Here is a 17917-nt window from a genome sequence, read left to right as displayed (position 1 = left end):
CGAATTATGAGGTTCTGATTATAAAATGTTAAACGAAAATTTTGTAATTTCCAGGCTTGATATAATATCATTTTATACATCCATAAATGCTAACTTGAAAACTAATGTCAAATATTATTAGGTATCATAGTTTCCACAGACTGGCAACGTTAAATGAAACCGAACACATCGAAATTAATTAAATCGAATTGTTAAGTGATCTTTTCAAAAGTCAACAACTCGAAAACGGTTGGTGTGAGGTACATTGTGTGTATCGCGATTAGGGTTCCATTTAAAAAAATTAAACTTTGATGTGCCACGACTTTCTGGTCCACCTTGTATACATAAGTTTATTACTCGCTAATAGACCTTTAAAAACCCTATAACTTTTATATTTAACTTTTTGCGGTACCTCGTATATTTTACTTAATAATCGACCGTTCCCATACCCCCATATCAATTAACCCTGTATAAATAAAAACCTGCTGTTTGAAGAAAATCTATTTAAGAAAAGCTACCAATTTCTTATAAAATTATTTTATTATAAAAAAATCACATATAATAAAAATACACTTGGTAATGAAAAATATAATAGTTTATAAATATAGGTGTTCTTTTTTTAATTCGTCAAACCTTAGGTCATAAAACATGATTATTACGATATTGTCATTAACTCTAAAAACATAATAATATACGTTATAAAACGAATACAAGCAACAAGCTAAATATATAAAGTATATACCTACCTATATAAAATTGTACAAAAATATGCATATAAAGAGTTTTTAATTTCTTTGAAAAAATATTTTTAGGCACTTTAAAAAATGTATTATTTAAATTTTATATTTTATAGCCTTTTAGTATGGCTTACACTAAACGATTTGATTTTTTGGGCAGTATAGTTTAGGATTAAGTGTATCACAAATATGTTTTATAAAAGTGTATTACGCTACAGTCATATTGTTTACGTTGTTCTGCCATTTTTCTTTGTGCTGATCCAGACCGAAGGCAGAATCATAGTTCCCTTTTGTTATAAAAAGTCTTTTAAAGTGGGGGGTGCAGTAGAGAAGGCCTTGATTATATGAGTACGAATCCATTCTGTAATCAAAAATAAACCAATCAAAAAATCTATTATTTTCCTTTGATTATCATCCGTCAAGAGATTTTGTGGTTAGACATTTTTTAGACGCTGTGATTTATAATTGAAACCACTAATTTCGAGATTCTGGCTTTATACCAGGGTTGCCAACCTTGCTCTATTCCAGAGGACAGTCCCTTTTTTAACCCTCTGGTTCTCTATTTTGATTTTCAAAGTTGGTAACCCTACTTTATACTTAAAAATTTACTAAAATACTAAAGAATAAAGAAAATTATTTCTTAATATACTAAAATTTACAGAATATCCTATTAATTTTAGTTGTATTTTTTTGACCACCAATTAATGGAATAAATTAGTGGTCGCAATTACTGTAGAAGTTTGTTCCTGTAATTTCAAGCATTTAAAACGTCAAAATTAGTGGTAGACATTTTCAATTAGTAGAGAAAGTTATCAAACTTTTAACTTTTCCACTAATTATATTTCAAAATTTGCGAGAAATGTCATTTTGGCCTTTGATTATCGTTCGTCAAGGGAAATCGTGGTTAGAAATCAAAAGTTGATTGTTTTATAAGCTAAAATTAGGCTTTATTTATGGATACAACTGACTAACGCAAGCTGTTGCTCTAAGGATATTCTATTAATTTTAATTGTGTGGTTTAGACATTGTGAATGATCGTAAACTAAAAAGTATAAAGTGTAATTGAAACCACTAATTTATTCCATTAATTTCGAGGCTCTGACTTTATACCAGGGTTGCCAACCGTCCTCTATTCCAGAGGACAGTCCCTTTTTGACCCTCTGGTTCTCTATTCTTGATTTTGAAAGTTGGTAACCCTACTTTATACTTAAAAATTTACTAAAATACTAAAGAATAACGAAAATTACTTAATATACTAAAATTTACAGAATATCCTATTAATTTTAGTTGTATTTTTTTTGACCACCAATTAGTGGAATAAATTAGTGGTCGCAATTACCGTAGAAGTTTGTTCCTGTAATTTCAAGCATTTAAAACGTCAAAATTAGTGGTAGACATTTTCAATTAGTAGAGAAAGTTATCAAACTTTTAACTTTTCCACTAATTATACTTCAAAATTTACATTTTGGCCTTTGATATACTAATATACTTTAATATACTAAAATTAACAGAATATCCTGTTAATTTTAGTTGGTTAGGTTGGGTATTTTTTAGACCACCAATTAGTGGAATAAATTAGTGGTTTCAATTAGCGTAGACGTTTGTTCCTGTAATTTCAAGCATTCATAACGTCAAAATTAGTGGTAGACATTTTCAATTAGTAGAGAAAGTTATCAAACTTTTAACTTTTCCACTAATTATACTTCAAAATTTACATTTTGGCCTTTGATATACTAATATACTTTAATATACTAAAATTAACAGAATATCCTGTTAATTTTAGTTGGTTAGGTTGGGTATTTTTTTAGACCACCAATTAGTGGAATAAATTAGTGGTTTCAATTAGCGTAGACGTTTGTTCCTGTAATTTCAAGCATTCATAACGTCAAAATTAGTGGTAGACATTTTCAATTAGTAGAGAAAGTTATCAAACTTTTAACTTTTCCACTAATTATACTTCAAAATTTACATTTTGGCCTTTGATATACTAATATACTTTAATATACTAAAATTAACAGAATATCCTGTTAATTTTAGTTGGTTAGGTTGGGTATTTTTAGACCACCAATTAGTGGAATAAATTAGTGGTTTCAATTAGCGTAGACGTTTGTTTCTGTAATTTCAAGCATTCATAACGTCAAAATTAGTGGTAGACATTTTCAATTAGTAGAGAAAGTTATCAAACTTTTAACTTTTCCACTAATTATACTTCAAAATTTACGAGAAATGTCATTTTGGCCTTTGATTACCTTCCGTCAAGGGAAATTGTGGTTAGAAATCAAAAGTTGATTGTTTCATAAGCTAAATATTAGGCTTTCTCTGTGGATACCACTGACTACTCCAAGCTGTTGCTAGGATATTCTATTAATTTTAATTGTGTTTTTTAGATATTGTGAATGATCGTAAACTAAAAAGTATAAAGTGTAATTGAAACCACTAATTTATTCCACTAATTGCGAGTTTCTCAATGAAGCTTTACTTCCACTAATTTTGACGTTCTGAATGCTTACATTGAAATTAGAGGAACAAACTTTTACGCTAATTGAAACCACTAATTTCGAGACACTGAATGAAGCTTATTTAGTGTTCTGTTCAATGTCTATATTGAAATCAAAAATAAATTCGATTGAATTTGATTACAGGATGTTCAAAAAATATTCTTCATCATTAAATAGTCTTAAAAAAATTATATTTCCTTACCGCAAAACACACGAACACTCCATACACTTGAAGCAGTTTTTATGGTAAATATTTCCATGAATAGATATTTTTTCTAACGGATACACTTTCCCACTACAACTTTGGCATGTTTCTGTCATAGTCACTGTCATATCCTTTAACAACAACATAAAGATAACCAATAATTTTTTTCTTTTAAAAATTTCTGTTGATTTTTTTTATAACTTGCTATTTTTTTAATCATTATCGACAAAACTGATAAAAGTAAATATTTTTGTGTTTGTTTTACATATATATTATTACTTATACTAAAATAAAACAAAATACAAGGAGGTAAATTATATATTTATTAAATCACTCAACATATTTCTAAAAAAAATTGGCACAATCTTATTACAACGTACTTCTAAACCAGCAATAAAAATCATTAAAAACAATATACAATTAACAGATTTTAAACAATTAAGCCTACTGGCTTATAATGTCAAATTTGGATAAGAATATTTCTAAAATTTACTCAACAAATTATTTTTTTTTAAATCTCGACACTCATTTTGGGGGAAAATAAGTCTTATAACGTCTAACATCGAGATAATTGATGAGACATGTATTGCTATAGAGATATTTAACCATTTGATTGCACATTCATGGGTATTTTCATAAATATTTTACATAAAAGGGTGTATTAGTTTCAACAAAAAATTGTTTAGTTGATACTCTCCATATTTATACACATGGAATAAAAGTATCCAGTAGTATAGCACTACAAGATATAAAAACAGGAAAAAATATAATGATAGACATTAATTTAATGCAGAATATACTTCGAATAGTGCACTACTTCCGGCTTCGATTTGTTTGAGATAAAAAACAAAATTTACAAATATTTAAGCTATAATAAGTTCATAAATGTATACAAAAAAAAACAATAGCAGCACAATAGACTATATGAAACCTTTAAAACAAAGAAAGTTTAATAAAGACTAACAATTCATATAAACTGATAAGTTATACCGTACGATCGAAAAAAAAACGGCGTCATGGACGGCCGAGAACGACAATCGATGATAATTTTGACGAGGTCAAGCCCTAGACGTCATTTACTTGGCCCGTACTTTTCTCGATTTCTAGCCTTTTTAATCTTCTTTTCTTTTTAACCAAATCAATAATTACCGTTAATTTTTGATAAGTTTAAAGTCAAGTTTTAGTAAATGAGGTCTAGAGATTGACCTCGCCAAAATTATCATCGATTGTCATTCTCCAGCCGTCTCTGTCGCCGTTTTTTTCATTCATCATACGGTACAATTAAGCGTTTCTCCATATTTAATTATTATAATATATTCTTTTAAAATTCCTAAAGAAACGTTTCATAAATTTATACAGTTTAGGCGTATAATTAAAAAAAAATCTTTATAAATACAGTTTGATTTTAATAAGAAAAATGTAAAAAATGTATAGTAATTCTCCTAAGATTGACTAAAGTTACTATTACAAGTAAATATATATCAAAAAGAATCTAAAAGTTTGTTTCTACTATTGCCTGTTTCAATAAACTGGCACTTTTATATATACATTCATAATTTTAACGATTTTATCTATTCAGTTTAAAAAAAACACTTTTGTGCGTTTCAAAACACTCAAAAAAAAAATAACGTATCGTATATAATCGAAAAACTTACTTATAAAATTATTAACATCAAAAAATAAATACCACAGTATATGATAAACAATAACACATCAATAGACGACCCAAAAGGGTGACGTCACGTCAGTAGGCTGAGCCTCCTACGCGACGTAACTTCTCCTGTCTATTAGATGCATTTAATTTGATTTAAAAAATATTATAACATTAAAAAATTGTTTTAATTCAAAAACGTTTAAAACTTTGGTAGACTTTATGCAAGGGTATATTACAGTATATTGGTGTTTTTTTGACATTTTTTCTTTCATTTTAAACCTACATCGACATAAGACAGAGAAGGACGACATTTTGTGATATTCTTACTTGTGCATCAATTCACTGAAAAGAAAATTCCAGTCTAAGTATTTTATTATATTTCTTTAAAAAAGAATTAAAAAACACTCAACATGCAACACCAAAAAAAATTAAATTCAGATAGATAGTGTTACATTAATTAATATATAACTGAAATAAGTAACTTTACCTCAAAATATAAAGAAAATTGCAAAACGTTAGCCAAGTATTTCATGCACAAAAATATGTTAACTTGTAAATAAATAAAATAAATATATATGTAAGACAAACACAAAAAATATCTGCCAAAATCGAAAAAAAAAAACACTAGCAAAATAAAAGCCATAAAAAATAAAAAGTAATTATTAAAAAACTTACCACAAAACGGTTTGGTTTGATGCGTTGACCCCTGGATTCTGTACTAGACGATTGTTTCATGGACTCGAACCTTGCTCTCAATCTGAAAGAAAAGATTATAATTGTTAAGTAAAATACAGTAAAAATCTACAACAAATTTGTCAATATGAAGTTTAAAAATATTTTTTTTATATTTTGTATAAAATTATTATTTTTATTTTAGGGCCCCACGTTGGGCACCATAATGTGGCCTTGAATTTGTGTTTTATTGGATTGGTTTTATATACCTATATGTATTCTAGCTCAGTCCTTCATCCAGGAAATTGGGAAAGATATATATACGAATTAATAAAACATTATCTCTACAAATACATTCTGAGAGAGGGAAACGATACAAGTTTGAGGAAGTAGTAACGAAGGAAGTTCGAACCCACTACCTTGAGATTGGTAGAGGAGAGCCCGTACCTCTACGCCACCGAGCACCTGGCATCTCGAGGAAGTAGGTACATTCACATATCTAGGAACCGTATTTATAAGGAAACCAAAGGTAACCCAGAAAATTGTGTCAAGAATAATGACAGCAAATAGACGTTTAAACGCACTATAGACAATTAATATTAAGAGCAAGAACATCTAGAAGTTTAAAGGTCAGAATGTACCAAACAATGATACGACCAATTAAGCTCCGCGCGCACTGAAGGGGTATCGGCGAGAGCGAGCGGCACGGAATTTTCAGTTCACGTTAAAATAAATGTAAGCCCGCGCACCGCATTAGATCGGTGCGCTTCGAGCTATCGGCGGTACTCGCGCCATCAGGCGAAATCAGAGAATGCATGGGAGGGGGACGAATAGTCTAGCCGAGCGACTGTTTTTAGTGGAGCGGTTTTACATTAAACATGTCCGATGAATTATTAATCGAAAGTGTAAGAGACCATATCATACTTAATATGCGGTTCTTTATAAAAATTTCTTACAAGCACGTAACCTATATTGTTTACTACACTTATTCAATAACTGAATTAGAAAATCTTCCGATTAAACCCATTTATTTCTCATCTCGTTTTGATTATCTCACATTATTTTGAAAATCGAATTTAAATATCGTCAAAAAACTTATCATATTATTATCATATTATTTAATTTTTGGTTTGTTTTGACGTTAGTAATAACAGCTAAATAGTCATCCTTGTTACTATGTTGATCGCTCCGTACAAGGTACAAATAGAGAAAAATAATATTTATGTTTGAATAAAATATTTGTACATATCTATTCTGTCGTATGATAGAAAAAAATCGGCGTCCAGTTGGATGGGAAATGACGATTGATGACATTTCCTATATAAATTTACATATAAAATGGCACCGATCTTCATTTCATGGCCATCGCTGATGCCGTTCCTTTTCGATAATACGGTACTATAAAAACTATTTATATTTTTTTATCTTATATCTATCTATAGTTTTTAAAATCTTGGTTTTAAGTCAGTAGTGAATAAAACGAAACTTGTGTTGAAACGAAACATTTTGTTTAATGATTGACGTTTCGACTAATTTTAATTCAGTCTTCAGAATCTATAATATACAATACAATTTTATCACTAACAATGTGTTTAATATATAATTTTTTCTTACCACAAACGTAGAAAATTAGTTATACGTATATTATAGATTCTGAAGAAGACACGTCAATCATTAAACAAAATGTAAACACAAGTTTCGCTTTATTTACTACTGACTTAAAAACAAAGATTTTAAAAAATTCTAAATAATATTAATTTCCATCATAAAGCATAAAATATAAAAAGTTTGATTTGGTTTGGTTTGCAAAGTTTGCAAAAGTTGCATAAAAATATAAATAGTAATAATACTTTATAATTTTTTGAAATGCCGAATGAATTTGACTAAATTTGAATAAACCTCTCCTCGTCTATGCTCAAATTTATGCTGGTGACGTACTCTCGACCGTCGATAGTGCGACTCCAGTGCGCGGCTACAATCGACTTTCCGACCGGTCGTGCCGCTCGCTCTCGCCGATACCGCTTCAGTGCGCGCGGAGCTTTATACTATATGCTTGTAAAACTCGGACGTTCAATGGCAACCGAAATTTCAAGGTTAGAGATTTGGGAAAGGAAAATACCGAGGAAGATTTTTGAAGGAAAAAAGATAGACAACAGGTGAGCACCAGAAGAACAAACGAAGAAATAGAGCAACTATATCATGAAACGAGTATAACGGGAGTGGCAAGAGCACAACTACTGAGATGGCAGGGACATGTTGAAAGAATGACTGAAACAAGGGTTCCTTGAAGAGACTGGAGAAGAGAGACAGAAGTAAGTGGAGAAATATAACCAATCGCCAACAAAAAAACTTACACTCTTGTAGATTCAATTTGTGATTGTTCTTCCCCGTTTTCTTCCAGTACGTTTACAGAATTCTGTTGTTCTTTTTTGATCTCGTTGGCTTCCCATTTTTCAAACTTGGCCCGTAACTGTTTGGCTCTGGCTGCTTTCTGCGCTTCAACTATATCTTCCGGTAATTTCCCCGCATAGTCCACCTCTTCCTCCTCTTCTTCTTCATACTCTGAAGATTCCTCCTCGCTGTGGGATTCCTGTTTTGTCGGTTCAGGCGGTGGAGTGAATCTTTTTAATGGTTTTGGACCAGCGGCTTGTTCTGGTTCCCTGCTAAGGTTCTCTTCCATCTGTCTGAATTTGTTCAACATTTTCGAGGCTGTATGGGATTCTTTAGCTATTTTCGAATCGTCTATGTATTCTTCTGACCTCACTACGTCCGGATCTCTATAGATCTCCCTTTCTGGTGTTTCAGTCTATAAAATAAAGAATAAAACGCTTTACTTATTTTTATAATTTAAAATGTGCTGTCGCACTCAAATATCGTCTGACATTAGAATTAGTGAAATATTAATTTTTAGAAAACAATGCATTTTTTATCTTGTTATACGATATTTTTAGAAAGCTCGTAACGAGGCAAATAAAATAAAAAATAATATACAGGATATCCCATTTATAAATACATGGGTTCGGATCATATTGCAAGAATGACAGCTCCCAGCGAAAATCTAGTTACGTCACTAAATTCTAAAATGCAAAATTTTCAAATTGTACAGGATGAGTCTGAAATAAGTGCAAATAATTTTAGGGGTAGTATATTTCAACCCCAGAAACACGAAGAAAATTTGGATTTTTTTTGGAAAAATTGTTCGATTTTTTTTAGTTTTAGTTAAAAACCATAATTTATTCTTGATAATATGGCAACATAGGTAGTGTAGATGAAATTTACAAGAAAGAAAGCACAGAAAAGATCCAGTGGTCTTCAAAATTTCAGGAAAAAAAATATTTTTTGGAAATTTTCAAAGTAAAATAACTCGGTTATTTTGGACTTATTTGAAAAACGGTAAAGAGAAAATATGTTTCTTTTATCGAGATCTACCAGTCCTGAAATTATTTGCACGTATTTAAGACTCACCCTGTATATTATAATATAACATCTTTAGTTTTATAAAAAAGAAACGCAGTGATGTGAAAGCCCCATCTTTGTATCACAGGCAAACATAACTGTAAAGGTCGATTTATAAACTGAAAACGGTGCGGTTCGACGTTGCGGTTGCGATTATTTCTATTGGCTATTACTAACGTTTCAAGGTCAACGTTCCTGTCGAAGTTAAAAATTGGTTAATTTTTGACGTAAAACGTCAACCGCAACAACAACTGAAAAATTTATAATCAACAAAACATCCTGCGTATAAACAAACTTTTTACCGACCGTAACGTCGGACGTCGAACCGCAACGTTTTCAGTTTATAAATCGACCTTAAAACACACGAAAATGGAACACCCTGTATGTAGTATGCTTTACGACACGGGGGTTAAGTTTTAAGGGAAAATCTTGCGGTTAAAGGTTAAAACACTCCCTCAGCTTGTTAGAAAAAAAGTCATATTTTATGCGTATTTAGTTTTTAGTGGTATATGACACACAAGCCTGAAGTTTTCTATTAACCTTAACTTGCGAAGGATCTCGGGGTGGAGTTATTCTAAATTTTTTCCTCTCCTGTTCCGGCTCTTTGTAGGTTTCGAAAAATTTAAACCTTTCCTGTATATCTGCCGTCCTAACCTCAACCTCTTCAATTTGTTCGGTAGATTTTACGGTATCCTCGTTGGAAGATTTAGCTAAATACGCCTAAATATGGCAAAGAAAAAAATATTGACCTCACAGACAATAGACTAAGCATATACACTGATATGTTTTGACCCAACATACAGGGTGTTTCAAAAAACATGAGCCATCTCTCGAGTGGAAATTCCTTTCGTAAAAATAGATTTATTTTTCATACCAACATGGGTTTGATTCTACTTTGTTTCAGCTACAGGGTGTTTTCGATTTATTACAATTTTCTTCCAAGTACTTTTAGCGTTTCGAATGAAATTTTGAGTGTAAAAGATACTATAAGTGCTTCATATTATAATCCTAAAAAAGTGCCGATAAACTCATCAGGGACGTGCATATGGGTTATCACTGGAATATTTTTCTAAAGAAAGCATGCACGCCACTGACTTTTTTTCTCTTGTTAGCGAAATAGTGTAAGCTATTTAATGCCGATTAAAAGTTGTCTCTTAATATTTTGTCGATTTCGGCCTCCTTGATGAGATAAACGCAATTTTATTAATTTGCCTTGATCCAAGTCCAATAGCAACCTTTAAATTTTTTTATTATCATTAACTTAGTACTCATTGGTTCCTCATCAAAAAATATGAAAAAATGTTCCTATTAACATGGGTATGGAAAGAGTTACAGGATGTTTAAATTTTTTGAAAATTAGGTTTTTGGTAATTATCTTAAATACCATTATTTTTTTATTTGAACTTGCTGTAGGCTGGACTAATAGTAATAATATTTAATAATAAATTAAGTAAAATATATCATTTATTAATTTTATTTTTGTTTTAATTTTATTAGTTGTGCTTAATAAAATTGCGTTTGTCTCATCAAGGAGGCCGAATTCGACAAAATATCAAGAGATAACTTTTAATTGGTATTAAACGGCCTATACAATTTTGATATCAAAAGAAAAAAGTCAGTGATAACCCATATGCACGTCCCTGTTTAGCTTTAAATTATGTCGCATTTGTAGTAACTTTTACACTCAAAATTTCATTCGAAACGCTAAAAGTACTTGTAAGAAAATTGTAATAAATCGAAAACACCCTGTAGCTACGAAACAAAGCAGAATCGGAGCTATGTTGATATGAAAAATAAATCTTATTTTAACGTAAGGAATCTCCCCACGAGAGATGGCACATGTTTTTTGAAACACCCTGTATATACATAATGTATGTATATTACGGTGCACCAATTTTTTTTTTCTTTTAATTACCGTGAAAATATCATTCACGAAATCTGATAAAATTTGAGATCTTAATATTAATATTCAGAGGTGTCGTGATTTTCTATTTTCATGGTAACTAAAATAAAAAAATATATATTTTTTGGTGCACCCTAACATATAATAAAATAATGATTATAATAATATTGAAAAAAAATACCTCTCTGGCCTTTTTGACTTCCAATTTTGGAGGCGTTACTGGAGATAATTGTGGAGGTTTTGAAGCACTAGCATCCAATTCCAAAAATAAAGATCTGGACTTTTTGCTTATTTCTAAAATTAAAAAAAAAACCTTACTTCCTATAATGGTTTTAATTTCAACTTTTCGATTTAAATTTAAAAAGAAAACGTATGTTTTGTACAGGATTAAGTCCTGCATTACTTTACTAACATCTGAAGTGGGACTAATGCTAGCCACACACGTTCCAATAATACTTGCACAAAATTGGGAAACGGTCAATAAATAAATAGTTAAAATAAATACACTGTTTTCATTATGAATTTTAAACTTACCGCTTTCGTATACTTCCTCTTCGTCATCGCCCCGATTTTCTTTTGTTTTCTCGTTGGCTACTTCGCCTTTTTCAAACCGTTCCTTAATTGATTTAGTATCACAGACTTCGATTGTTTCTGTCAAGTTTTTCCTTAAGTTGGCGCTGGACTCGCTCTCCATTATAGCCTGTTGGTAGGCCTCCTTCATCTTCTCTTGTTTCCCCTAAAATATAAATATTTATAAACTGTTCTTTTTTAGATTTTCAGACCCTTACCAAGAATAATCTATTTCTAATGTTCTGTATTTCTTGTTTGGTTTCTTCTCTCCGTTCTTCTCTGGTGTGATCTCCGTGTTCCCATTTCTTTTTGACATCCGACATGCCAGTGAAATGGAAAGGTTTTTCTTTTTGAACTTTTTTAGCTCTTCCGAAAAAAAAAACATGAAAAGTGTACACTCCCTTTGAAAAATAATTTTAAATATAATATCTTACCTAACTAAGTCTGGGTCTTCACCATCAGGAACATCATCGTCTTCCACCTCTTCTTCTGAAGAAGATTCTTCGATAGGAATACCATCCAAAGCTTCGTTGGACACACCTACATCCATGCCGTGTTTCTGAAATCTAGGAAAAAATGCACAAAATTTAAATTTGACTGATGGTACTAGGTACATTTTTCAGTTCAAAAGAATTTTAAAGTTGTACCACAGCCTAATCACTGGAGAGCCAGTCTATTTAACAAGTCTGATTACAGAGGAACTACTAATGTTCAGAAGGAAACATAGGACAGCGCTAAGTCGGCTGGCTGTCTAATGAAATGACTGTGGTTGTACCATTGTACTTACTTGGCTAATTTGGATAATATCGAAGGAGATCTTTTAACAGGAGTTCCACCCCGTTCCACATCGGAACTTTCTACCTGTTGCGATTGATAGTTTTCGAACACTTGGAATCGTTCTTTGACGTTCAGGCTTTGAAGCTCTTCCAGACCGAGATCAGGCTTGTCACTCGCTATTACATAAATAATATTTTAGTAAAACACTTCAGTACAAAACCGATATCAAAATAAGTATTAATAAGTAGGTACCTATTCCATTCTGGCTTAAAGTTAAATCGAATATTTTGGCAATTTTTAAAATTAATAATAATAATAATAAGTCTGGCTAGCTAACGTCTGTCCAACGAGTCAAATAAGATTTCGACAGAGGGACATCCAAAAAATGACAGAAAATTCAATTTACGTGTGAATTAAGCTTGATTTTCATGCATCCGTTGTCCGACGATACGTTGATAGGATATTAATTTTATTGGTTGAATTTAAAAGCCTCGATTTGTTAGAAACGGTTAATCAATCGAAGCCTTTAAATTCAACCAATAAAATTAATATCGTATCAACGTATCGTCGGACAACGGATGCATGAAAATCAAGCTTTAAAATGATAGACAAAAAATATACGACATCAGTGACAGTTGCAGTCATCTTAATTTAAAAAAAACTGTGAAAATTTAGTCTCTCTAGCTTTCTAAATTCTAAAAATATTTGTAAACTTAGATTAACTAAAAGTATATGTTTCAAATTAGTGCAAATGTATACTAGAATATTCATATAGTAAACGCCACGAATGTTTGGGAGTGATTCATCGGTCGCTACCGTGTGAACTAATCTGTTCAAGGTCACATAAAACTTAATTCCAGTGCCGTAGTGTTTCAAGTCAAATAATAATCGATATATAATCTGTTGTAATTTGTTGTTTTAACTTGTCAACGTCTTGTCAAAACATATATTTGGTTATAAATATAAAATGGAATGCCCCATTGGTCTCACTGCAAGCACACCAATGGACTGACGCACAAAAACGAATCAATCAAAGAAACGCGATATAGTATCGTCTTTGTCAATCACGCTAATATTTTAGAATAAGTAGGAGGAGCGCAGGCAGATGATTAGACCGGGCTTTTAAAAACCTACGTCTGCGGTAAAAATTTACGTCTTTAATGTAAAAATGATAGCGCGCGTGTCGATTCTAACTTCATCAAGCGATGAATCACTCCCAAACATTCGTGGCGTTTACTATAAGATAGTAAGGAGAAGTGTAAGACGTATTTCCTTAAATTCTTAGAGCTAATGTTAAGGGTAAGGTTAAGACTAAATTTTCATTCAGAACCTCGACATTAGGGGTTTTAAGTAGCATAGAAGTTTGTTCCTCTAATTTCAATGTAAACATTCAGAACGTGAAAATTAGTGGTAGTAATTTTCAATTAGTAGAAAAAGTTAACAAATCTTAACTTTTGCCACTAATTATACTTCAAAATTTGCGAGTAATGTCATTATGGTCTTTGATTATCATCCGTCAAGGGAAAGTGTGGTTAGAAATGCAAAACTTTATTGTTTTATAAGCTAATTATTAGGCTTTATGGATACAACTGACTACCGCAAGCTGTTGCTAGGATATTCTATTAATTATAATTATATGTATATCTTTAGATATTGTGAATGATCGTAAATGTTTCAGTATAAAGTATAATTGAAACCACTAATTTATTCCACTAATTCCGAGATTCTGAATGAATTTATATTATCTTAATACTTGATATATACAGGGTGAGTTTCCTACGATGTTCTCTATGGGTATCTCGGAAACTACTGGAGATAGAGAGTCGGTTAAATGGAGAAAGAATTGCAGTTTTGTGGGGTCATAAATATGCGCCTTTCAAATTTTTGAAAAAGTTCATGGCTTACTAGATATTTAAAAAAAAACAAATTTCGCCTATTTTAAAAATTGTCCCTAATTCCATTATAAGCTATTTTAGACAAAAAGTTTTCAGATAAAAGTTGTAGATAATCACATCCTTAATGAAAATGTGTCCTCCGTTTTTTTCTAAAGCCTGTCATTTTTGACATATGACACAAACATATGTTTTTTTAAATGGAAACCATAGTTGGCCATGACTTCATAAAAAACGCCATTTTTTAAGCTTTTTAGTGATATAAGCTATAATATCTTTTCTTCGAAAAATTACTGAGTTATATAGCCAATTCTTATCATTTTTAAACAAATTCACTTAGTTAGCCATGGAAACAAGTTCAATCGCCGTTGCTCTTACGGTTCTTTACAATTTACATTACACAGACTAAAACTTAAAAAAATAATATCACGACATACACTTTAAGTTATTTTAGAAAATGTTCAAAAAATCCGCCATTGTTTTGAGTTGCATCTTTGTAAAACTGAATTACTACATTCTCATAGAAGGACCGGTCGACTTAATTAAACTTTTCTCGTACCGCCACTTCTAGTGCCTCTCTTAATTCATAAGTTCTTTTGTAAACCTTATTGTTAACTATACCGCACAAAAAATTCTAAAATGGATAGGTCAGGTGATTGGGGAGGCCCCTGCAATTCTCCACCTCTTCCTATCCCTGCCTGCGTTTGTATAATAATTATGATATAAATAATTTTTAACATTTCTCTCATTATGGGGGGTGGGGGGTGGTGTGTCATAATGGAAGGTCATGTTGGAACCACTCTATTGATGCGCGAGTATCTACACGCTTTTCTTCATTTGAAAAATTCATATTTACAATTTTTGTTTATTTTAATTTACAAAGTTTGGATGTGACAGCTTCACATTTCTGAGAGCAACGGCGATTGAACTTGTTTCCATGGCTAACTAAGTGAATCTGTTTAAAATCATAAGAATTGGCTATAACTCAGTAATTTTTCGAAGAAAAGATATTATAGCTTATATCACTAAAAAGCTTAAAAAATGGCGCTTTTTATGAAGTCACGGCCAACTATGGTTTCGATTTAAAAAAACCTATGTTTGTGTCATATGTCAAAAACGAGAGGCTTTAGGAAAAAAAAACGGAGGACACAGTCTCATTAAGGATGCGATTATCTACAACTTTTATCTGAAAACTTTTTGTCTAAAATAGCTTATAATGGAATTAGGGACAATTTTTAAAATAGCCGAAATTTGTTTTTTTCGAAATATCTAGTAAGCCATGAACTTTTTCAAAAATCTGAAAGGCGCATATTTATGACCCCATAAAACTGCAATTCTTTCCCCATTTAACCGACTCTCTATATCCAGTAGTTTCCGAGATACCCATAGAGAACTTCGTAGGAAACTCACCCTGTATATAAACCAACCATATAACTTATTAATAAAATATAAACGATATAAAAAACACATCAAATACACAAAAAAACGTGAATAAGTCAAAGGCTATAAAAGCAACAAAAAAAAACGGTTTTAATGCATATTAATGCTATTTTCGGACACAAGATGGGGTTGTTATTCGGTTTTATTTCGGAAATTTAAAAAATACACACAAAAGCCTTTTTTACTACCTCTGACCACATCTGGTGGCAATTCTACAGGCTGGTTTTCGCGTATGATTAATTCATGTTTTCGGGGTCTCGCTGTAATAAATAATATTTACAAAAAAAATCTACGATAATGCTATATGAACATTAAGTAACCAAGATCGGTAAACTTAATTATTATAGAAATTATTAGACGGTTACTTACGAGGTGCCTCATCCTCCACAACTTTCGGAGCGAACAAGGCCTTGAAGTGCGGTTTACAATACAGGGATCCCTCGTTGCTTTCGTACGTGTCCACCCTGTATATAAATAAAAAGAAAATATCAATCGTCGACGTCAAATTCTTGTGGCTTTGCTTAAATAAAACCTAAGCCAATAAAACACGAATCCAATGTCACATTATGGCGCCCAACGTTGGGCCATAATACGGCAGAATCACAGTAATACAGGGCGAGTCTTAAATAAGTGTAAATATTTTCATAGGTGGTATATTTCTACCCCAGAGAACACGCCTGTGAGGTTTTTTTTCGCAAAAAATATGTTGAAAATTATGCATTTTCTTATAAATTTTCCTGTATATTTTAGAAAACTTTTTAGAACTGCCTGTTCACCGCAAATTTTCCCACGGTATAATTTCTTAACATCTGATATTAATACAGAAAAAAATCCGGTGGCTCTCAAATGTTTTTAAAAATAAATCAATTTTAACTCGACTATTTCGGACTTTTTTTTTTATCGAGATCTACCAGCCCTAACAATGTTTGCACTTATTTAAGAGACTCACACTGTATATTTCTGCTCGGTACTTACGTTAGCTGTTTGCTACACTCGGTACATCTAAAACAGTTTTTGTGCCACAGAGCCCTTTCAGCTTTAATTTGTTCCATTTGAAAAACTTGTTTACCGCAAGCCTTGCAATTGGTGAACAACTCCAACTGTACACCCTGTAGAAAAATATTATTTGATTTATTTATATTAGATTTTAAAAACTTCTGCTAAATAATATTCACCTCAAATTTACTGATAAGACTAAAAGTATACATTGTTCCAATTTTTTATAATGTCTTTCTCTGTGAGATTTAAATTAAGACCAGAAGAACCTTTTTCCGTTCAAAAATTTGATTTACACTCAACTAAACTTTCACATAGAATAAAATTTGTGTATATCAAAGAGAAGTGTTCACCATGTGTGAAAAAAGATAAATATTATCTACCTGATTAGTATACCGGGTGGTAGCATCGTCGTTGGAAACATAGGAAATCAATCCGTGCAAATTTGGAACTGTCCAAATATTGGCTCGCCCATTAATTTTACAGCTAGTGGTAAAAGTGGTAAAGGTCTGCCTATGCTGAATACACATGCCAAATTTGAACAATTTTGGACAAGCCGATTTTAAGCAATTTAAGAAAAACTGCATCTATTTTTTTAATTAAAACTGAACAGGAACTAAATTAAAACTGTATTTTTGTAATATAAAAATGGTTAGAATGGAGCAAAAAAAAACAAGCAACATTTTTTAGCTTTAACTAAGACTTCTGTCCAAGTCTATTTTTTACACTTACATCTTATAGAGTTTTACAGAAAAAACTTTATATATACAGGGTGTTTCAAAACAAATGCGAAAAACTTCAGGGGGTGATTCCTTGTTCAAAATAAAGGGTAGTTTGCTTCATAAACGTTGGGTCAAAAGTCAACCATTAGGGAGATATTGCGGTACAAATATGGCGGAAAAATAATGTTTTTATTTTTTATCTTGAAAACGAAAAGAGATAGACTAATAAAATTTTACGGAAGCACTACTGTTATGAAAACACGCTTTCTGGTAATTTTTTCACTTTTTTAAAATGAGTGGAAGGTGTTGAAATAAACTACCCCATTCATTCTTGTTAACGAAATTTAAAGAAAAATCTTATCAAACACATGCAAAAAAATTAATTTGGATAGTTTAGTTTGTTTAAAAACTTTTTT

General features: G+C 31.3%; 1 protein-coding gene across 10 annotated transcripts in view; it reads right to left on the bottom strand.

Annotated features, from left to right (window-relative positions):
- Nucleotides 1-505: 505 nt before the first annotated feature.
- Nucleotides 506-17917, bottom strand: part of LOC115888688 — a 40896-nt gene continuing 23484 nt past the window's right edge. For 7 of the 10 annotated variants that reach the window (XM_030908478.1, XM_030908470.1, XM_030908472.1 and 4 more), the window contains 13 exons: nt 16759-16892; nt 16153-16247; nt 15972-16043; nt 12462-12627; nt 12109-12240; nt 11893-12040; nt 11639-11840; nt 11286-11398; nt 9742-9921; nt 8100-8551; nt 5749-5830; nt 3417-3550; nt 506-1077 (listed from right to left, as the gene is read on the bottom strand). In XM_030908478.1, the coding sequence (XP_030764338.1) occupies nt 924-1077; nt 3417-3550; nt 5749-5830; nt 8100-8551; nt 9742-9921; nt 11286-11398; nt 11639-11840; nt 11893-12040; nt 12109-12240; nt 12462-12627; nt 15972-16043; nt 16153-16247; nt 16759-16892 (2064 nt within the window). In that variant the 3' untranslated portion in view covers nt 506-923. Of the gene's footprint in view, nt 1078-3416; nt 3551-5332; nt 5416-5748; nt 5831-8099; nt 8552-9741; nt 9922-11285; nt 11399-11638; nt 11841-11892; nt 12041-12108; nt 12241-12461; nt 12628-15971; nt 16044-16152; nt 16248-16758; nt 16893-17917 lie in introns of those variants that run through there. The other 3 variants (XM_030908474.1, XM_030908471.1, XM_030908476.1) reach the window with 3 other exon arrangements.

This window comes from Sitophilus oryzae, unplaced genomic scaffold (genome assembly GCF_002938485.1).
Source record: "Sitophilus oryzae breed Bouriz unplaced genomic scaffold, Soryzae_2.0 scaffold_806_pilon_pilon, whole genome shotgun sequence".
Taxonomy (NCBI): Eukaryota; Metazoa; Arthropoda; class Insecta; order Coleoptera; family Curculionidae; genus Sitophilus; species Sitophilus oryzae.
Note: the sequence above shows the minus strand (reverse complement) of the source record. Positions and strands in the feature narration are given on the sequence as shown.